The 23862-nt window shown below is 38.4% G+C and overlaps 1 protein-coding gene across 3 annotated transcripts in view; it reads right to left on the bottom strand.

The window, feature by feature from the left end:
- Positions 1-22863, bottom strand: part of CAPZA2 (capping actin protein of muscle Z-line subunit alpha 2) — a 30886-nt gene extending 8023 nt beyond the window's left edge. Inside the window, exons 1-7 of one of the 3 annotated variants that reach the window (XM_074903137.1) lie at positions 22752-22863; positions 7705-7768; positions 5724-5775; positions 4939-5002; positions 4229-4435; positions 2964-3043; positions 124-202 (exon numbers count right to left, since the gene is read on the bottom strand). In XM_074903137.1, the coding sequence (XP_074759238.1) occupies positions 124-202; positions 2964-3043; positions 4229-4435; positions 4939-5002; positions 5724-5775; positions 7705-7768; positions 22752-22790 (585 nt within the window). In that variant the 5' untranslated portion in view covers positions 22791-22863. Of the gene's footprint in view, positions 1-123; positions 203-2963; positions 3044-4228; positions 4436-4938; positions 5003-5723; positions 5776-7704; positions 7814-10733; positions 10836-22751 lie in introns of those variants that run through there. The other 2 variants (XM_074903135.1, XM_074903136.1) reach the window with 2 other exon arrangements.
- Between the last annotated feature and the right edge of the window lie 999 nt (positions 22864-23862).

The raw sequence follows: 23862 nt of genomic DNA, 5'->3' as shown, positions 1-23862 counted from the left end.
GGCATCTCTGCATAGCTTACTGCGTCCCCAGATTTTTTAAGAATATTTAATACACTGGCCTAAGTCTCCCTTGATGATAACCAGAGACTTTACTGATCAGGACACATTTTGAGATAAGCATACCTGAATTTTCAAGATGCCAGCCACTTGAGTGGTTGAAGGGGTGATTGTAAACTTCCATTCTGACCTCCAACGGCCATTCCTTTAAAAAAATAAACCAGAAATCAGATGTCATCCCACTAGTTAAGAACTCCCCCCCCCACAACTAATAGTTAGAGGAAAACAGAGAATGAAATATGCTATTTAACAACACATGCACAAAATCTTTCCCTAAAGATTCAGCCTGTAATCAGTCGAGAACAGTTCCCTAAAATATTTAACCTCAGTTTTTGATGGAGACCAAGGAGATTTATTAGTAAGGACCTTTTAACAATAGAATTTAACTTCTGAAAATGCCTAAAGCCTTCAGTGTTCTCTCCCTCCTTTATTATTCATTAGGCATATATAGTCAATATTTTGTTTCTGGGACCCAGACAACTTGCTGGATCAGTCAAAGTCACACTTCACATCAGACTATGAAAATCTTGAATGGAAGAAACATTAAAGTAGCAAGACTTTCTGCTATGCTGAACTGTAACTAGGTCTTTCAGCTTTTCTAGCATTTCTGTTCCAGGATAACTATTTCCTTCCACAAATTCAATACCCTTGCCAGATTGCTTAAAGGGAGTTTCAAACATCTGGAAAACAGTATGGGATGATTGTAGTTTCACCTGAGTTCTTTCCTGTAGACTAGACATTTTCTTACTTAGTTATGAGGTTAGTGGATTAGAAGGTTAGTACATTAGAGCTATATTAAGAATGCACTGCTGTCTCTTGATTCCTCCTTTATTTGCTCTTAAAGAAGGAAAGTTGATACTATGAGTTCCAATTCTACTAATATTAGGTGTAGATGTCAGTGCATTGAACAAGGGGAAAGAGAGTGAGACTTCAAGATTAACAGCTACTAATGGATCTATATTGACATATCTTAGATACTAAAACCTAACTCAATTAGTTTTTAGTATCCAACCAACACTGGTAATTATTTCAGACAATATCCAAATTATAGATTATCACTGAAAATTCAAAATAAGGCAACTCAGAAGCTTGTTGGCATCTCTAAGAAAACTGAAAGGGTCACCCAACTCAGTGAACACTAATATTACTGGTAGCCTTCCAGATGGACCCATTAATTATAAGAAAACTTACATGCTGAACTATATTTTAGGTACAATATTAGTTTTTAGATGCATGGAATTCAATAACTAGCTAACAGATTTGTTAGCTGCTTAGTCACTTTGTGGTCCTTGAAGTTAAGATGACTACAATATTTCCACTCTGGGATATCTTGTTTGTACTTAAGATGCTACTCCAAGAAAAACATTTCAAGTTCAGAAGGATCCTTCTGTGGGAAATGCTCTAAGTTAAAAACAAAGTGTCATTACTTTATTTATCTCTGCTGACTTAGGATATCTTGCAACATATTAACTGTCCTTCCTTTTCTTTCATGTTCTTTAATAAACCACCTATCCTACTATGTTGATGGTTATTTCAGAAATCCATAGAACACTTTTCTTCGGCATGTATTGGTTTTTTGTCATCCAAACTTGCTTTCACGGTAGGTTGCCTAAAAAGCTAGGACCCCTTGAGAATTAATACTGGCTGTGGCTTGGGCTGGATATCCAAACATACAGTTGAGGAGCCCGGTAAACTTTGAATCCATTCCTCCATCCTCAAATCCCCCAAACGAATATGCACTTATTAAAACTTGCTAAGAATGAAAATTAAGAGTCTGACTATCCCCCTGTAAAACTCCTAGAAACATGGTCAATATTTACCCATAGATGTCTAACCATAACTTTAATAAAGAAAAATTTAAAGGAAAATTTTCTCCATCTATAAATGGTTGTTGCATATCTGTTCCTCCTCTTTAAAGGCTATGATATTAAAGTAACTATTTGGAATATGAAAATTCATTCACACTTTCAAACTAAAAAAAAAAAAAAAATCACTATTAAGTTACTTTTAATATTGATGCAAAACACACAGACTTAACTAGTCACGTTCAAATCATCAGGAGAAATTATTTATTAACTATGCAAATTCAATTAAAATCTGTGGAACAGTATACTGGATAAATCATTTAACTGATACAGACATATGCTGAAGTTACTATGCATATGTAATATTCACCTTCAGAATCAGAAAACAAAGTTCCATTCATTACCTGTGGGATTACTTAATATAATTTCAAGCAGATGCAAAATAGCAAATAAATTAATAATGACATACAGTTCTTTAGACAACTGCATATATTAGCTGTCTTTAGGAGATACTTCCTTAACCCAGTTCCAATACTGTGATATTTATCTTAACCCTGGCCCGTTTCCTGAGCTATCCAGACCATGAAAAACATCTTTCAGCCAAATCAAGTTGCAGTTTTTAAGAGTTAATTTCATCCAAGATCACCTTTATCTACCCTCACCCAAAAATTAATGATTCAAGTCCTACAGTAAATTAATCTCTGGTCACCTTCTTTTTCCGAGACATGCAAACTAGAAGGAGCTGGTTTTATTCTGTCAGTCACAAAGGAAGCAACATAAGCAAAAGCAACTGTATTAGGGAACACAGAAACAGGTATCGGTGCCAGTGTGATAACTGGAAGAGTCATAACAAATTTTATAAAGTTCCCAAAGTTCTGCAAAGGAGATGCAGCCATGCAGTCTGCAATTTTACTTATCACAAAGGAAGACATTTCTACATAATTTTGCCAGAAAAACTTGGGGTGGGGTGGAGGGAGAAAAGTCACATGCAAGACGTACTTGTACCTCCTTCTCTGAACTAAGGATTATCAGTGTAACGGCACTAGTGCACTTATTCAGTTTGCTGTATTTGAATGTATTTTTATCCATACAGAAACTTACCAAAAATTTTTTGCTTGGAACTGATGGCTCTCTATGCATGCAATAATGGTCTGCTGTCCATCAATTGTTTTACCATACACCTTGGTTAGAGATGAAAAAAAAAACCCAACAAACAAACCCAGAGTTAAAGTTTCAGTATCTGTCTTGCTCAAACCGCTTAGATATCTAGTTCTATCATCATTACATAAACTGTAAAATTTTATAACTACTATAGTTCTTATATAATATTCAGTACATGAAACATTAAAGTGTATATTACAACGCAGAAAATTTAAGATTAGAAATCTGAAGGTCAAGCATCTTAACTGAAATTTTATACACTGCGAACTCATTTTTCTGCAACCGTAGGAATTCTAAGCCCATAGTAGTGGCTGCTGTGACAACATATATTACCAGCTGGGTTTCAGATACCAGTTATTCTACAACTAAATGATGATTTAAGCCTTTACAGAGTAGCAAAAAGGTGATTAAAAGGGTGGGCTTGGTCCTCTGCTCTGCTTTAGCCCCTAAAATCAAATAGTACTAAAAAGGATCTCAGTGAACATACAATCTGCTTTCCTTTACAGAATCTGGAACTCATACGACTGCCTGCGGATTCAATTCAATTTGCTAAACACAACTGTTTGGGTTTTTTTCCTCATTACTTTTTCCATCAGGTTAATACAAAGTATGGGACAACTATCATTAGATCAGCTTGCTGAACTTTAAACAGTCACAGGGTTCCTAGCAAATGAATGCTATTTTAGTCCAGACTGAGAGGTTTTATTTTAGGAAGTCATTAGAACCCCCTGATTCTGGTGGTAAGAATACAGCACTTGGGTATATAGGAGATGTGACTGAGACAAAACTGTTTGCTTTACTGATGGTTTTGTCAGTAAACCAAGCCAAGACAGACATTTATATCTTATGGATTTTTTTTTTTTTTTTTTTAAAGTAACCAGCCAGGTAGCGAGGACCAACAGGATCAACCTGCAGTAGTCTACAGAAGTTCTTAATGCTTTAGGAAATTTAAATAAAAGTTCTTCAGAACTAAGAGGTAAATTTTCACTATGACCTGCAGTAACCACCCACTAGTAATCCAATAGCTGAAATATTACATTTCTGAAGCTTTCCTTCATTTCCCTGTATGAACCCTTGACAGGACTAAATTCTTTACAGCTGAAACTGCCTGTCATCCTGGTTTATAAATAGTTACTTTTTTTTTTTTTTTTTTTTTTAAGATTTCTATCTACAGTGCTACAGTGGTTATATGATTTAGTACTTACTGTGCAGACACCATTTGGGTAGTGTTCTTTCACATAGGCTTTCATTGCTGTTTCAACTGAATTTCTCCAGGATTCTATGGCATTTTCAACTTCATGGGGTCTAGGATCAGTAGCCTCCTTTCTTAAGTGATCAAATTTAAAAGAAATCTTGTTCTTGGGATCCAAAAATTTTCCATTTCCCAAATCACCATGTTCTGTTATCAAAACCTGTATGATACATTTTTAGTTATTTGCTAATATATTCAATTATATTCAATTTGCTATTGAATAAAGAGAAAAAAATACCATGCTAAATCTAATTATATCCTACATTAAACTTGAGCTTATTCATATCCAAAGACTCATATTTTAAACAAAATATGCATATAATAAGGGAGGACATGACACACTAACTCAGAAAAAAAAACCCCTGAATCTTACCTCTTACTGCAACAATGCAATATAGAAATTCAGGTTTCTAGTACTAATGATGGAGCAAATTGTTTCTAAGTCCCTAAATCAGGTCTGACAAAATTTAGGTCAGCAGTCTGAGATTTCAAGCTCTTTAGATACCCCAAATGATTAACATACAGACTGGTACTATTGGAGAGCCGTAATCTCATTTTGGCAGGGAAGATGCATTTCTTTCATTTTCTTGCCAAGATACGTTCCAATACCACAACATGTTTAACAGTTTAAGGAACATTTCAAGTATTGCATTGTATTCATACCTGTTCATCGTAACCGTCAATTTTTACTGGAGTAAACTGGTCCAAGTTGTACTGTGCAAATGCACTACAAAACAAAACACACCAAAAGCCTACATCAAGCACAATCTTTTTCCTTAGTAGCTGTAGGAGATTTAATAATAGCTAATAATCTGGACAATGATGCATCAAAAAAATTATGTCAGTGCTTCATTATCTAGCAGGCCCAAATTCTTGAAATCACCTTGGTTTTTTCAATGCTCATATTGCAGATTCCAGCTACCATTACATAATGATTTATGTTCAAAAGTAACCTAGTATAGACAAACACATAAGCTTTACAGTAACCCATAGAAACTGGAGGAACAGATAAAGTTTAAATTCCAGTCATCCAAACTACTAAGCCAGAAATCTCCATTCTTACAGATGAAACTAATTTTGGCATAAAATACAGTAGGCGTAATGTTTTGACATAGAAGTAGGGTCTAAGGAGGCAGTATCTTACGGATATATTACAGATTCAGTGCCTCTAACATCTACCAAGAAAGAGAAAATAAAATTCAAAAAGGTGGAGACTAGTTCTACAATCCAGGTCGCTCATTTCCAAAACAACTGCTCTAATCATTAAGATCCAATACAGCTCTCTCCTGTGCCAAGAATTAAATCTTGATCAAAGATGCACACCACACATAACAGGGTTTTACTTGCCAAGCATGCATCTTTTTAAACCAATCACTTACAGACAGTGAAAGTCTTACTGAAAAACATCTTGCTTTTATGCAACTGAGTATGTGGCATTTGGTACTTACTGGGCTGCTCCTTCCCTGAGAAGATTGTCATTATTAAGCAGCAACCGAACATCTGAAAGGAGATATTTACAGCATAAAAGTACAGTCAACTCAGAAGTTTCAGTCACATAACAAATGTCAGACTGTACCAAAAAAATCCCCTGAAACTACCCCATACTCACAGAGATTACTATGTAGGAAATTTACTGCTTCATATTTTGTAATTTTGACTGAACAAAATGAGAGTACTACAAAAATGGATTCCCTCCAACACAATACGGTAAGCATATATAAACCATATTCTACAGGCTGTGTGACAGCTCTGGGAATCTGTCAAACTAGTTTTTAGAGGAGTTCTGAATGAGAACAGCACAGGATTCAAATGAGTTCACTTTTAAGATGTAAACTACCAAATCCCTCTCACTAATTGATGGCAATGGTTATTGTATTTTGATGACACTAATATGGTATGTGTTGTACTCGCTTTTTTTTAAGCCTTACCATTTTTGCTCTCATTCCTTAATGATACTTAGTAGTCAGAGCACAATATATCACAATACCATTTCTTCTACCATCATACAAGAAACATATGAATATAGAATAAAGTCAATACTCTCCTCAGAATGACTTCACATTTACCATGCAGTAAATTGTTATTTATGTACTTGACTTACTGGCTTATTTACTAGGCACTATTTTAATAACAATTTAATGCACTGATTATTAACTAACTGATCATTAGCCTCGCTATAACATTTTAAATTCTTCTAAAGATTCCCGAGATATCATGCAAGTGAAAAAAAAAAAAAAATCAACCCCCAAAATATATCTGAAGTATGTTTTCTTTTAAAAACCAAAACAAAGCCCAAACCAAAACACAAAACAACAAAACACCCCAAATGAAAAAAACCACCCCTCAAACTCAAACCACACATCAAACTAAACAAAATCACAATTTACAGTATTAGGACTTAAAAGCTTTCTTATTTTTTTCTTTTTTTTTTTAAGAAGTCAGTGTGAATCTGATTAAATACTGGTCGTGCATCTGTTACTGAGCTGGTAGTTGCAACTATGAACTAACAACAATAAAGTTTATAGCAATACTGCTATAAAAAATTGTATTGACCTTCAGGGAGCTGGGTTAATGAGCTGCTCACCAACAGTTCATTTCACAAATGCAGTACAACCTAGGTTTAACTAATAATCAGCTAGTCACAGTTTAACTGAAGAATAAGGTATTTCTGAAAACGTTACATTCTTTAATATAATTTAAGCTCTCTCTAGTCTGGCACTGACTAAAAGTTTAGTATACTAAACTTACTTCTTTACTTAAATAGCATCAGAGATATTTGTAAGCTACAGCTACAAAACATATGCCTTCTCATCTGATATGTATGCCCACATATCTTGATGCAAGACAATTTTTAGAGAAAATTAACATCTTAGGTAAAGTTCAGGCAACAATAATTGAGAGAAGCTAATTTCAAGTTTCCTTTCAGTTTACCAGTACATTCAGAAAAATTAAGTGTGCCCAGAATTTAAGGGTTAAAAATGTTTGGAGAAAATTAATATTCCTTCCACAACCGGCATTAAGGAATAGTCCTTTGTATACTAAAGCTATGTATTTTTAATTATATTTTTTCTTTAAAAGACGACCATTTTAATTTCAGCTAGTTTAATTTCTGTTGAAAAATTTGTCTGTCAAAGACTGAAAAAAAAAGAGTACATGTGTCTTCTAAACTAAAACTCTAGCAACTGTTAATTCATGACTAATTAAAAAGAAAGCTCATTCTCACATCACAAAGAAAAGTGGTACTTTCCTCCTTTTGCATTTAAACTCCAATCTTGTGACTGCAAAGCTTATTATGCCAAACTACAAAACCAGCTCTTACAGCAAGCGAGCTGCTAAAATATAAGCTACATGAAATTCGGGAGAGTGATCAGCAGTACAATTTCGGATATAGATGCCTTAAATGAAAGGACAGGGCAGATAGATACTCACCATTGAACACTTCATTGAATTCCCCAGGAGGAGCATGAATTATGAATTTTGCTGCTATACGCACCTGAAATACAAAAACAATTACGTGGTTGTATATACTTGTATTCATTCCTCTTCAAACCAGTGATGCATTGTATAGCTTTAATGACATGAAACTGTAAAACTCCTGTTAGAAAGACAGAATATAAAGTTCCACCTCTTCAAACAGAATAGAGGCAACTGTATGTGATGGAAGCAGATAGAGAAATTGAATCACTCATGTTTTGTGTTACTGGCAAAAAGAAGATTAATATAACAAATAAGATCAGAAATATATTCACAATGTTATTTCAACTTTCAGTCCATAGATGCCTGGGAGTCACACATTCCAAGAGAGCCAAAAACCATGATGAAGATGCATTTATTTGATCTTTAAAGCCTTTCCTCTACTTTTACTACACATCCTATTGTTCTAAACTTTACAAAAGGCCCATAGCTAGACAGTAATCAATAGATTACATAAGCTTAAAAACACTTGCACAGACACTGAAGCATGTAATTTCACCTGCATCTACCTGTAAGGCATCAGTGCCACAGTCATCAGCAGATAAAGTTTAAAAAAAACCACCTTGAGAATAATGCAAGTCCTCAAGCAATTGCCTTCAGCCACAACTTCTTGCAGACAAAAACAGCATAAGCCAGTACTTCCACTAGTGCAGTGCAGGTGCACTTGCCCTGGCTTTGTCCCTCCTGCTAGCACAAGCACTTGTACAACTCAGTGAGCAAAATTAGAAACGTTTGTGGGTTTTTTTTCCCCCCATACTGGTTCCCTGAACTGTTTCACTGCACAGCTTCAACACATATTCTTGCTAAAGGAACATAAAAATGTTTTTTTGAAGTGAAGCAACCTTAAAACTTTTCAACTCTTACCTTACTTGAAGAATGTTACTCAGCAGACTTTCTTCTTCTTTCCCCCTTAAACTGTTAAGGGCACCCATTATAAAAATAAATAAGTAAATGCTGGTTTCCTACCTTAACCTGACAAAAGTTCCTATCATTTACACTTTACAGAACACATTCAAAGCTCTCTTGCATCTCTGATACGATGCCACTATTCAGGATACTACCTGAACCACAGTTCCCATTCCAACACCTTCAATTATGTTTTTATGGAATACAGAACTGGGAGATTCAGTGTCTGCACACTGAGTTTCCCATTTGAAATCAAAATGTTTGAGAAGCACACACTCCATTAACAAATACCTAAAAATAACTAAAGAATGCTTTACATTCACACATTTATACATATCTGAAACTACAAAAGAACTGTCTGAGCATGACAGAACTCTTGAACTGACTTGTAAATAGCTTTTACAGTCGAGCATAGCAATACAGCAGTGCTCCTGCCTGGTTCTTGACAGGGACCAAGTTTCAGACAGTGGTCTCCAGGAGAGGTAATTCAAGTTTAGAGTGCCCCCAGAGAGTGCTTAGCTGCCTCATTAGCAGTGTTCAGTCCTCAATGAGATCCCAGACGACTAGCCAGGCAGCTTTCTGCTAACAGTCAGCACATCACTCAGAGCTGCAAATGGAAACGGAAAGGCTGTCACTTCCCAATTTCCCAAACAGAATGGTACCTTTTGGATTGCACACAGCCTTCATCTGCTGCCTCAAATAGTTAAAGCAGAACTCCTCTTCCCATGTGAACATAAATTTGCATATATTGAGATAAATGCTACATGGTTTACTCTTCTCAAAAGAGACACAGAGAGGCAAGAGCATCTCCTACAGCAGCTTATTAAAGCACTTGCCCACATAATAAGAAAGCATGACTTGGATTGTCCCCTTTGACCCAAAGGAACATAAACTCATCTGCATTAGCTAGATTACACCAGTCATCAATCTGCACACTCTTCCCAGTGAAGACACACTCCATACCTCTCCTGCTGAAGTCTGGGCACTCTGTACAGTGTGCACAGCTCAATGCTCAATCCAAAGAAATCTAGGGGATGTGAAATACAGCCAAGCTACAGTACTATTAAAGCACTCATGAAGGAGAAGGCCAAGAGAGGCTTCATGGATCCATTACCAGGACATTTCATCAAATGACCAATTAACTATCTGCGATCAGACTGAAATTTAGGCCTCGTACTTAAGAGTGGGTATTTAGTTGTGCTTTCAGCATGGCTATAAGGCTGACTCCCAGCTCAAAGTTAGATTAAGGGACACTGTTTCTCGGTTCCTTGGCTTCAGAATGTGAACAGGACTGCTCACCCCTGCCAAAGCCGGGTTAGCTCTGGGCAAGCAGAGAAACAAGACCTAGAGACATTCTGAGTTCTGAAACAAAAGGTCCATCAGTTTTGGGCTGGGCAACAGCTAAATGAACTCAATTAATCAAAACTTGCATGCCCAAACTGCATTCTGAATGACCATGTGCTTTAAACTGGTAATATCTGTAAGGCGAGATATTAAGTCTATACTAAAACTGGAATGATACCTCTTTTTCAGCTGTTTTGGTAATGTAAAAGTGGTTTTGCTTCTTTTTTTTGCTATCAATAAGAAATATTAGTCAGATTAGCTATAGTATCAGTAATATCTATTCAGAAGTATTCAACAGTAACAACATTTCCTCAGGACAGACCAATCTCAACATTAATGAACATTTTACTAGTAAATTCAATTCCTCAATGAGAATTTTTTAAGCATAATTCAGCATAACACCACTTTCTATAGGACAGATAAACACAATCATGCAAATTGGCACTGACCATCTCATCGAGAAGTATAAAGTATATTCATGCTTACAGAGGCAAAACTAAAGCACCCTCAGAAGTTAAGATTCTGTCAGCCAAGACACTGCATTTTGCTAACCTGCCTTTGTGAAGCCCATTTAAAACTAATCCACTTCAGCAGTTAAATCAAATTAACTTATCTGTGGAGATGTTTATCTGAAAAAGCCATATTTCCCCAATTCATACATACAAGAAGCCCATATAAAATAATTAAATCCAATAGTCTCACTTAACACATAAGAACTGAAAAGCACCTCCAGCTTCTTTATTGCCACTGAGCTTTTCCAGAAATAAGTGCTCTAAAGCAGGCTTCTGTTTTCCAAAACCAGACTGATACTGAAGGATAAAAGAATACACTTTCATGAGCCTCCATGAGATGAAGATCTCAGCTTTTGGCAGTAAAAACCTATTGGCTCAGCTATCACTTTAAGTACAATTTCAACAAAGGGGCAGTCTGCATAAAATGGACATGGGTTCATGGGCAAAGAAAAAAAAATAAATTAATGCACATATAGCAAGAGGCACATTGCTTGTAATATGAAGTGATAGGCAAAAAAACTCAACCACAATACAGTCCAGTTGAGAAAGAAAATTTTTTGCTGAAAATTGTTTAAGAAAACATGACAATCGGATGCATTACAGTTGAAAGCAATGCTGGTTATTCAATACATCGAGAATTTAAAAAATTGGTAAAAACTGATTTGAACAAGTCAAAACAGCAACAAAATATTTTAGAGGTCTAAATCTCTTTCATTCAAGAGAACTGCACCTTCACACACAGTACAAGAACCTTATACATGTATCAGCAAGTAACAAAAGATTATCTTACAGTTGAGTATTCCTTTAGAAAACTCAAAAGTCAAGATTGATAAAACACCCGAAATTTATCCACTTATTACTCTAGTTACTTCTAAAACACCACCTAAAGTTTAAGACAGCATTTTATTGATGTAGTTTCCAAGATTGGATTTACAGACATTGTTTTCAGTTAAACGTCTGCAGAGCAGCTTGCAAGAAACTATAAACTTCATAATTCACTAATCCAGAACACCTGATCATCAGTGGTTCACAAGAAACAGGTCTTGAAAACACCTTTTACCACAAGCCTGTGTAAGAAATTGCACATTTGCTATATTAAATTCCTTGAATGCACAAAACCAATATAAATATGTTTTAATGAAATACGACTTCATGCAGGTTTGAGCATTAATATGGACAAATCCTACAGAAGCTAAGAGGAAGTTACAAAAAAAAAAAGACTTCTGAAACATTGAAAGGGAAGCATTCCCCGCTGCAGGTGTTCTGTTTATCTGATTTTCCTATATACACCAGTCTCATTTAAATGTAAGCCTGATATCAGTAGGTAAAAGCTAGTGAGATTTACTTTCCCAATTAAAGTGAAGCTAAATGCTACTCAGCAGTTACAAACTTTTTGATTTTATAAAATAAACTATTTCAATTAAGGTGAAAATTCAGACTGAGAAGCTTGGCAAAAGAGAAAAGGACAGGTTTATTGTATGCGATGAGCATGGATATCAGGCATAGTAATGCCTAATTCTTCATTCTGCTAGAGATTAAAACAACTGGTCTATCAACAAATACCTACATTCAGTTACTACAGTATTTGCAGTTTTCAGATTACACAAGTACAGAGGTAGCAACGTACAGAATGGTGTCCGTTATGCTAAATCTGCCTTGTTTTCATACTTCTGCCTTTATTTCACAATCTGATTTATCTCAAGGCATGACACCCATCAGATACACAGAGAAATACTACTTCTCTACCTTTTCCAGTCTGAGACATTCTGAAGTTTGTTTTATTTTAACGAAGTTACATGCAGCGACTTCAGATGCCCCCAAACCACTCTTCCTGTTCCTGGCACATCGGAACCGAAAAAGCCCGACCTTCTGTGCTGGCTGTGCCTATATATGGTCATGAGAATGTGCCTGCAGACGTGCAGGGGCTACCGCAACGCCACGCCACCGTCGGCTCCGCTAAAATATGCTAATTCCTGATTTTCACCTAGGGTACATCTAACAATAATAGAGACATTAAAACTTAAATTAGCTCCCGCCCCCCCGCCCCTTTCTCTTTCCCCCTTTTTAACTTAACTGAAATTTCCCAGGCACCCTGACAGCTCACTCCTTCCATCAACAGCCACGCTGCGCAGGAAGAATGCGCTGCTAAGCAAGATGCTGTGAAACCACATACTTTGCCCTTAGTCTTTCCTATACATCACTTATTTCAAGTTCAGCTGTGAACTCGTTGTGGCAGGGAGACCCACCCTTCTGCTATGCTCATACCAGGTTCAAGATTACTGCTCCAGAGCAACAAAAATGAAATGGTGAAGGAGGTATTTCACCTAAATACTGCATGAAAATTTGGGGGGTGTGGTATGGGAGACTGGGGTGTGGGAAAGTAACAGAAGACCTCCACAATACATTTCCACTCAAAGACAACTGTATTGCTAATCACAGGGGGAAAAAAAAAGGAGCTTCCAACAGTTACTTCTATCAGTGATTTATGAAGTGTTACAGCAGGAGCAAGGTATATCATGCATTTATATTCTGGATTCCTGAGAGCACCCTTGCTTCCTTATAAAACAAATCTCCCACTCAGTGGAACCTACGTTTGGCAAAAAAGTAGATGAGATCACATTTGGGAGCTCTTTGGTTCTGCTCTAGGAACAGTAAACAGAGCGCCCTATTCCCAGAGTCATGCCTCCTGCCATAGTTCTTGTTGGTTCAGGGAACCTTTCTGCAGACAACTAAGACTAAGCAAATAGCTTTGTCTTCACCCACAGAACTCTGCTTAGAGGTAGCTTACCAGGGTTTCTCACAATTAGCTGTAGTTACAGAAATATTAACACAGTTAAGCTGATTCAAAGCAGGTAAGTTCCAGTTGTCTCAAGACCCTGTAATTCACACTCACAATAACTTGCAAGTCATTCAGGGATCACGTTTGTACTACCTAGAGTGATACTGCACAAAAGACTTGTCTAGTTTTACAGAGTTCTGAGTTAGATTCAAACTTGTGTTCTGAGTTCAGCTGAGCTGTTATTTTTCAATACGCAGTTTTACTTTCTAATGAACAACAAAACCGGTCTGACATCTACCAGTCAAAATTTTTTATTGACTCATGTAGCACATTAAAGAACAGAGCCTAAGGTTCAATCACTTGCAAGATACAATAATGCCTGACAACCTATCAGTACTTCAAACATCAACATAGTATCTGAATTTGCAAACCCTTCAGTCTTTAAAAAAAGGTAACTGGCTTCTCCTATAGACAGGTAGGTACTTGGGGTATTACTTGGTCCTATTGCTCATTAAATTCCTATGTTAGATACTTCCCAGGATGTTACACCAACAATTACAATAGCGCTTTTAAAATTTAAAAAATAATTAAAAAAAAAAGATCTGGGGTGTTTCCTAAGTGGCTTAACTGACCTAGTACCATGCTGCTGCTGCCACCAAAAGAACTCACCTCCCTGCCTCCTCCCAAACAAGTGCTGTGATCCATTTTTATAAACTCCTATCACCAGTGCTCATCTATTTATGTGGGCCCGGAGAAGCAAATCGATCCAGCTAAAGAATAGCTTAAGAAGGTGTCAACATCATAGAGACCAAATCACTTAGCAAGAGAGCTTTAAATTATTGCTTCTTGCTGGTAACAGTTTAGTGAGGTGAATAACCCTTCCAACGGCCAGACAAGCACTGAGAACATACAAGTGAGAAAGGGATTACCCCGTGTCAGCAGCAAACTGTCTTCTCAGCATCTCATGAAAACCCACGCATACCTACGGGTATAATTTCAAATAGTGAAGAAGCATCCTGAAACATGCTGCATCTCACACAGACATGGAGCAAAGGTACTGACTCCAGTAGAGAGGGAATGAATATAAATAGTAGTGTTTGCAACTGCTTTCTTACCAAGCTCAACTGAAAACTGCATTGCACTACTCAATTCACTTCTGCTTCTGGGAGAGCTGAGGAAGAAAACACTGCGAAAATGTGGTTCTGTGGCACAGGAAAGGAGGGGCACATTCCATGCCTATGGCTTTAACTGAACAGACATTTCCTTCATAGTAATGCCTGAAGCTGCATTGCGTCTATAGAACACGTGTCTTCCTCAATTATTTTTAATACACAAGTATTTAAGAGTATTTAACAGTACCAGCACTTAATAGTGGTGCAAAAAGTAATCTTACACAGTGTGAGGTATCCCAGCTGCATTCTTTCTACCGAAAGAACTGACTTGGATAATGAGGTTTATTTTCACAAAAATAACCATTTTGAAAGGTGCTGATTGTTTCACTGTAGGGCCTTTCAGCAGCGGTGTATCTAAATACTATAAAAGTCTCAATCTTAAAATTGCTTTACATACCACATCATATTAAGATGAAGGATTAAGAAAAGAAACCCAAAACAGGACTTATGAAAGTCACTGTATCAGGTACAGATAGCAAAGAGCACTATGAAAGCAATATATGTTACTTGGATAATACACAGGTCTAACTAGAAGAAAATTAAGAGAAGATAAATCTCCCCCATGTAACTTTGCAGTTACTTTTATTACTCCTGACTGTATCTATTGAACACCTTTTTGTGTCATGTTTTTCCATATTTTAATTCAGAAATATATTAAAAGAACTGTACTGGTCTCAAATTAGTAAAATAAGATGTTTTGTTTGTAGATGTTAAAGGATCAAGATCAACCCAAAACTTTAGCTTCAGCTATCACTATCATTACTAAAAGCTCTGAACTGAAAAAAAAATCATTGGAATTATAATACAGACAGCAGAATACATTATATTATTTTCCCCCACATGCGTATTTCTCTGAAAGCCTACGTCTTCTCAGTAGTTGGCTGGAAACCAAATGAGTCGAGAAAACCACATACATGCAAAAGAGATTCTAAAATTATTGATAGCACTACATGGCCAAAATTTGTCATACAGAGCATTCTTCCTGCAGCATCTTTACTGCAAGTATTTATCTTTAATGCAGTAGTCCTTTTTCCAGGTGTGTACATGAAAGCTCATAACATAAGCAACGAGGAAAAAAAAAATATATTACAGACATTTCAGTTTCACAGCTTAGACAAAAACTGCTTTCAGTAATTTCCAAAGGGCTTTCTCAGACAAAATGCAAAGACAAAAAAAAATTTAAAAGGATGAATAGGACGTGTGTCCAATAAAGTAGCATTAAGTTCCAGTCTCAAGCGACTATACATGGGGTGCTTTAAAATACCAGTATCTCAAACTGTATCATTTTTTGGTACTTCCTATTTTATTGTAGGGTCAAGCCCCAACATATGTTATCAACCCAAGAATCAAAATATTGTTTTAAGAAGCAGCTAGAGGCTAGTACTCCCTTTGCTAAATAGAAATGTCATGTGATTTGACAAAGATCTAATGCAGTCATTGGTCTGATACAAATTCATGAGTAAATCTTACCCATAAAACCTTTAGAAGCTGGGCAATTGCATACTTTGCTTATGGAAGACATAAAGAACAGATAGTAAGCATTAAAAAAAAAAATAATCTCAAAACTTCCTTGTAAAAACCATTCATTGAAAACTGAAGAAGTAGTAGAACTTGACCTTTAGCAAAAGCATTAACTTTTGTTTGAGAAGTAAAAGGTGTAAGAAATGACTAACTAAAGAAACCGATAGCATCATCTCCCATATACAGAATCAAGCCATTCTGTTAGCTCAATACACGTGCTCCTTGGGTACAGCACCAAGACCTCTTTTTCAGCTGCCTTTAGAGTGGTATCTGCTATAACCTAAAAAGCACTTGGTTCACATTTGCAAAGCAGTCTTCCACCACAAAGCCTACGTTTTTAAAGTGATCCTTCCTACTGCTCCAAGATCATTATTTATAATTAGATACTCCAAGGACATCAAGCCTGGATTCAAACAATATCAGAGCTTGCTCTACAAAAAATGCTGTTAAATATTAGAAGTCATAGAATAAGGTGCCACCTTAACTGTACAACTCCCCATCCAAATTCTCTTTCAAGTTACTTTTCAGTTTGAAAGTTTTAATGCCTTCTGCCAAGTTAAGAAATTATTTGTAATATTTTACAGTTCAGAAGCTTTTTACTCATGGATTAAAGAAGTAATTTCCTTCACGCTGAAAAATCTGCTTTCATTTCTGCATGAGCAGTTCCAACTCCTTTACACCTCACTTTCAGAAACTGGAAATGAATACACAGTTCTGCCTGAGAAAAACACACTGATTTGCTAAATAACATGGCTGAAATCCTTATCCTATTCCTCTTTGGCTGACAGAATTGAAATCAACAAAAGATGGTATTTCACAGCAGAACTGTATGTTGATGACTGTGTTGGTGGACAACAAAACCTTATCTGTTATATCACAAATTATTGGCTCTGGTTTCATTACTGGATTTGCCAATAATTTGTTCTGTTACTCTTCTCTATTTCTGATCCAATTTGTTTTTCTTATCTACTTAAACTAAGAGGTTTCCTGCATAGCAAGCTTCTGAAAGAGTTCTCTGAGCACAAAGGCAACAAGAATGCAGCTTTTGATGGTCCTGAGGTGTCAAAGCATTATAAATACTCCATGACATGGTAAAAGTCATAACCCACAAAAAGTACTTAATTTCTTCAAACTACTAATAACAAAATATATGAACTGCAGTTTCAGAAATCACAGATCTTAGAATAACAGGTTTCATTACAACAGCTTCAGGTAATTCTTTTTAACTTGCCAAAAATGCAGACAATTCTGCTTTGCATAACTTTCTATGCCAGTGCACAGCAAGAAGACAAGCAGTACTGGACGCAAGTTGCAACAATTAAATATTAGGAAAAGCTTCTGACCATGGGTGTAGTCAAACATTGCAACACACCACCCAGGGAGCCTGTGCAGTCTCCATCCTTGGAGGGCTCAAAGTGCAAGTCCCTAAGCAACCTGATCTAAGATGGCATGCTTTGACCAAGCAGCATTCAAGCTACCTCCAGAAGTTTCTTCCAACCTGCATGACTACAAATTAACGAAGTTATTATTTGCAATTATACAGTATATGATTTTTTTTTTCCAGACAGTGTTGAACTGTAATTTCCCAACAAAGGGATTAAAAAATTCTGTCTGTTCTTCAATCTCAGGGATATTGATGCATTAAGAAAAAAAAAAAAAAAATTGTAACTCAAGACAACACTGATATTTCAGGATGTACATAAAAATCTTAATCTTGGAAGGACTGCTATATCCAGAATTACATGACAGTCTGAGAAGCACTCCCAACTTTCTTACTCAAGAATGTCCTTAAAATGTTATCAAAGTGTAAGCATTGCATTTAACCTCACCTTTGTAAAAACAATTCCCTCCACACAACTTCTATCACATTTCACTTGTGAAAAAACGGTAACTTTCACAGCTTTGACAATGTAGTAAATTAAACAGAAAATATGCTTAAACAGTAACTGAGTTATTTCACATTTAAGTATTAAAGGTTTTTCAACCTTTCACTGGAATCTGCTACAGCATTTCCACATTTCCAGTTCCATTCAGAATTTAAATATAAACAAGAATCAAAAAACTCACAAGGTCTTCCCAATAAACAGTTAGCAAAGCTGCACTTCTATATTTAAAATAAAGTAAACACTGATGAACTACAAAGAAAGAACATTAAGGACACCTGCAAGACCTTAACTTAAAGTTTACCTTATAGTGCAATTATATCCAGAAAAGGCTATTCAAATCCTGCTTCTACTCCAGCAGATTCTGCTCCTAACCATCAGTGGTCTCAAAGTCTCATTCAGGGCAATTCCAAAGGTCAGAATTTGAGATTCTTCCAAAATTAGTGATTTAGAGCACATGTATTGCTTTAAAGATTTTTAAAAAGTAACAGTTTTTTGTCAAAAATTTCTGCTAATGCTTCCAAAGCAGTTTCAGGAACAAGGTTTATATTTGCATTAAGGAAACACCTGAAACCTCTCACATTGGTGGGCCTGTACGTGCAATTGCAATCTGCCGTCAATGTATTACATTTTAAAGACAAAGTTAAATATGAGAGAATGCATTTTACTGGCATATCACCTCAAAGCACTGACTAAAGAAAACAGGTTTTCCTTAAACAATCTGACAAAACTACACTACAGAGTTTTGTTGGTGTAAGACATCCACCTTTATTACTCAGATTTGTAGGTTTTGACACCTAATTTAAGAAGGTACAAAGTTACCCAATGCACCAGGAAATACCTGGAAGCAATTCTGGCTCCCACAAATGGGACTACTTCCTCATCAGAAGTTTTGCTCTAACTACAGCAAGCTGACCTACTGTTAAACCCCACCTTCCAGAACAAGTAGAACTACTGAGGCATAGCCTTACTGAAAGGTGTGGTTCCTTTCTTTTTAAATCACGTTTGACAATTCTCATATATATATGCTCAGCATTTTAAGGAATGCAAAAGCTAATTTTGCATTAAAAAATTTGATGTGTTATCCTTTCCCATGAGGATTCTCTCCTTTCCTCCCTGAAGGCATCCTGATTTTCTCAGGTTTTATCTAGTTATCAACACAACTATATTGTGTTGATAACACAACTCCTGTGCTTTGTAGACAACAGGATTCACATTTAAAAAAAAAATCTACAGTAAACATATCCCTTCAAGTTACCAAAAATGGAGAGCAGAACACTAATTTTATGATTTAAATAGTTTTAGTCTTGTTTTGCATTTGCACTGTTGTTTGTTAATTAATATTTACATAAGTAAATGCAACTTTTACAGTAAAATCAGTACCTTCCATTAATCATTGCCTATATTCATGCAGATAAATTGTAGCTTTTAGATTCACACTAATATGCTCATTAGAAACATTTTTATATATGCTTATTAGTTTGACATAGCCACAGGTAGGAAAACAATTTCCACACAAACTGAAATAAAATTAAACTGCAAAAAATGGTTACTAGACTTTAACAAAACTACTTCAAATATGCTGGATACATAAACAAGTTTTGTGTATCCTCTTGTAACAACTGAGAACCCACTGCCCATAGGAAGGGCACATGAGTGATGACTTCCCATTGCTATCTCCCTTAAGAGTTCAGACCTTCAAGATTTTCACATCTCATCCCTCATTTTTATTTACAGACTTAAGCAAACAAACTTGTGTTATTCCACCTATCTAAAAGCTTCTGAACTTTGCGACCTACATGAATAAAGTGACTACAAAACACTGTCTCTCACAAAAGCTGTTTTTAACACTGGAAAATCCTTAGTATTGAATACTAAAGTCAGTAACTCACTGGCCCAACTTCAGAGCTTTGGATGTACACAAATCTTACACATCATATTTACTACAAATACTTCAGATTAAAAAAAAAAAAAAGCACCAAACCAAAATCAAACAGGCCACCAAACCTTTTCAAATTTATCCGCACACTATCATCACTGAAAGATAATCAAGGCTTTATAAATCTAATGCTAAAATGTGAATCTAAGGAACAAGACTGGGTTCAAAACCAGTTAAGCAATCTTGCATATTGAAATAAAGTTCTTTCTGGCAACTGGGTCTACTCTTCTTTGGTTTTAGAGCTTCTTTACCTGAACTGTACCTCTGTTTTGCCACTATTCCAACTCATGACCTTTCTGTATTCTCAGTTACACTAAACGCTGCACAGTTTAAATGTGATTTATATAAGAGCTAAATACAGCCATCTTAAACCGACTACTAGATAGCAACAGGAAGAAGGTATAGCCACTACAAATGGAATTTCTTACTACCTTTGCAACACTTAAGTCTACTGCCTATACACAAAGTAAGATGTGAATGAAAGACCTTTCAGAACTTGCCATACCACTACATCACTTGATCTCCTATTTACTTATGCTTTTACAGCGTTATTAGGAGTCTGGTACAGAACAGTTCTGTTATTTTGTCCACCTTCTTCCCTCCTTGAATTTCAACAGTTTTGACCAGTGTTCTAGTTATGTCTCTACTGAAATTGCCTACAAAACGGTACTGCCACCATCATCTGCATCAGCCAATACTATCAGTTCCCTATTATGAGAGAAAAGTATATAAAGGAGCAGTGTGATTTATTCCCTGTGAAAATGAATGTTTGTCTGTCTGCCTCTATTCTTACATTTATTTACAGTCCCAACTGGATAAGTGAGAAGGGTATGCTTTTCAAATGCTATCCAGCTGCCTTTTTTTAGCTCAGTAAAACTCAATGTTTGAGATAACATTTTTATTGTAAAATGACAGCACAAACAAATATATCAGAATTTAAATCTTAAGACATCACAAGATCTGCATGAATATATGCCTGTTTTTCCCATTTTGCAGTGTTACCCATCTTTGCTTTATGAGCCAATAAAATATACAGCCAGGCTTGGAAAATTCCACTTATATAGGACAATCAATTTTATATTGGATTGAAGCAGATAAATGAATCAAATTTACAATGGAAGAGTGCTGATACTATTCACTTATACCAAGGCAGGAAAAGTCTCTAGAAGGTCTGCACCCATTTGGGGAGAAAAGAAAAACTGGAATTAATGAAGAGAGTTCAGAACCTAACTCCATGAGTCACAAAAGCACAGGCAGTGCTTCTCAAATCATACAGAGGCAAGACAAAACTGTCACTGCATCTTTTATTACTTGACAGGACAATAGGCAATGGGCACAAAATGAAACATGGGAGGATCTGTCTGAGCATATGGAAACACTTTTTTACTGCAAGGGTGACCAAGCACTGGCACAGGTTGCCCAGGGAGTCTCCATCCTTGGAGATTTCCAAAATCTGTCTGCACACACTCCTGGGCAGCCTGCTCTCCGTGACCCTGCTTGAGCAGGGGGTCAGACAAAATGACCTCCAGAGGCCCCTTCCAGTCTCAAACATGCCAACATAACACGTATTCTAAATCTTTTCAAGCATACCCTCTAGGAACAACATACTGGATTAGAGTTACTTGTGTTTTCTGTAAGGACTGAAAAGAATCATGGATTACCATATATACTTCTTGATTACATTACTACTTTGTACCAACAGAGAGGTGGCATTTGCACATGAATTAAGTAGAGGAGGGCACACAGTCTTAAAGCCTCTTGGGAAAAAGATAGTGAAATCCTGGTGCTATGCATGTCTTGGCATATCAGTGCATCTCTAGTCCTGAAACATGGTCCTGTTAGCCTCAAACATGCAGAAAAATCTGCCTTATTGTAACCATGTAGACATTTTAGACATCCTTCTTCTAACTTCAAAGAAGTCTGAAACATCATTTATTTATGTCTCCCACAGCTATGACAACCTACGTTTTAAAAGTAAAAAATTAATAATATCGTGTATTACATAAAGACACGAGCAGCGCACCAGCACCATGTACACAAAACGCCACACCCTAACTCTGAAACAGGCAGCTGCCATTAAGCTGGATCCAACAGAGGAAGACAAGGAGCACTGATAACTGAGTCTTATAAGACATCCTGTTCCTTGTGAGATTTTTCTGGAAAAATCTGTTCTAAATCTAAGAAGTTTCCAACTGCCATAAAGAGAGATTACAAGTACATCTTGTTAACACAGACCCTCTGCTCCTTGACCTTACACTTCCCCAATTACTGCCTCCTAATAGGAAGTAAAACAACCTTCCTCATCCGCACACTACCCCTCCTTTCCCGAACCTCCGTATCTCATCACCTCCCGGAGCCTGGGGGGGTGAAAGGGGAGGCGATGGCCAAGGCCGGCCCTGCGGTAGAGAGCCCCGCTGCGGGGAGGGCAGAGCCGGTGCCCCAGAGCACCCGGCTGGCAGGGCCAAGAGGCCTCGGAAACGGGAAGTGGAGATGGGGAAGGGGAGGGGAGAATCCCTCAGCGTCTTTTCTGGCTCTCCCTACCGTCCCCCGCTCGCCGTCCCCCCACCGCACACCGGGCGGGGGCGGCGGCGCGCAGCGGCCGTGCCCGCCGCCCCGGTGGCAGCGGGGAGCCGCCAGAGCGGCCGCCGCCACCGCCTCCACCGGGCCCCGCCCCCCGCCGGGCCCGCACCGTACAAGGAGCGGCAAGAGATGCGGTAGGGCCGGCGCGGCGGCAGGGCCGGCCCTCCCCGCGGCCCCCCCAGCCCATCCCCCGGCCTCCCCGCCGACCCTCCTCCCGCCCCCCTGACTGACAGGCCCAGCCGCTGGGCAACGGTAAAAATACGAACCGCAGGGCGAAGGCCGAGCCCGCCCCGCGGCCTCCCGGCTCAGAGGGCCGGGGGACAAAAGGGCGACCGGGCTCGACGCAGCACCCCCACCCACCCCTACCTTCTCCTCGTCGGAGAGCTGCTCCTCCAGGTCCGCCATCTTCCCGTCTGGCTCCAGCCACCGCCCCCGGCTCCTCCCTCCCGGGCAGGAAGGGCGGGGCCCCGCCGCCCGCTGCGCCACTCGCCGGGGAGGCGGCGCCTCTGCGCTTGCGCGCGGCGGGGGCCGAGGGTCCCGCGGTGGGGCGGTTCGCGGGGCGGGGGTGTTCCCGTCCCTGTCCCTGTCCGAGGGGCGGGCCTTGTCGCAGTGCTTGCTGGAGGAAAGCGGGGACCTCGGCCGGTGGCGGGGTGTCGCGGCAGAGGGGGTGGGAGCAGGGCGGCTGGGCCTGCTGCGCCCCTCAGGGCGTCTTCGGAATGAACAGGAGGCGTTCCCATCCCCGTTTTAATAGCAAAATGAGTCATTTAAGTAAAATCACTGGAAATTTGGGTAGACAGAACTAAAAATTACCAGGTTTCAGACATCCCCTTGACAGCACGCTCAATGCGGATTAGTGGATGTGGGTGCTGGGGGGCGGCGGAGCTGAGCGGTCGGGTTGGGGCGAGCGGCGGCGGTGTCGCCGGGAGTACCCCGCGGTGGGTGTGTGGCTAACGGAAGGTAACAGGAAGATAAATAGATTGGAAACTTTTTACCACAAGAGGAAGAAAAATTGAAGAGCGTCCTCCAGCGATGTGGCATCGCAGGTACACAGAGGGGCACGTGAGATGACAGTTTGCTAGGATCGCCTGGAAGAAGACATAATACATAGACATATGTTTTGATAAGACGTAAGTTTTGAGGAAAACCATAACAGAGGAAAGAAAACATTTGTGTAGCTCAAACCTCATGTGGGTTTGAGGCCACTGAAATTATGTATCTTCTTCCAACAGTAACCCAGGGGCAGATGCACAGGGAGTGATGAGAGAACAAGGCAGGACTGTTGGCGCTTCTGGGAATGCTTCCTCGCTTCCAGCCAGCCATGGTGCAGAAGATGGCATCCTCCTCAGTGTCTTAATTCTAACGAGGATGGTTGAACTATTCTTCAAGGGTCAGGTAGACAGTGGGAAGTTTTGTCTTCTTCCAGTGGTCTGTCCTGGCAACAGAGAGACAGTCACAGACTCCAGTCTGCAGAAGGTGA

Source organism: Athene noctua, chromosome 3 (assembly GCF_965140245.1).
Source record: "Athene noctua chromosome 3, bAthNoc1.hap1.1, whole genome shotgun sequence".
Classification (NCBI taxonomy): Eukaryota; Metazoa; Chordata; class Aves; order Strigiformes; family Strigidae; genus Athene; species Athene noctua.
The sequence above is the reverse complement of the archived record's forward strand: the minus strand, read 5'-3'. Positions and strand labels throughout refer to the sequence as shown.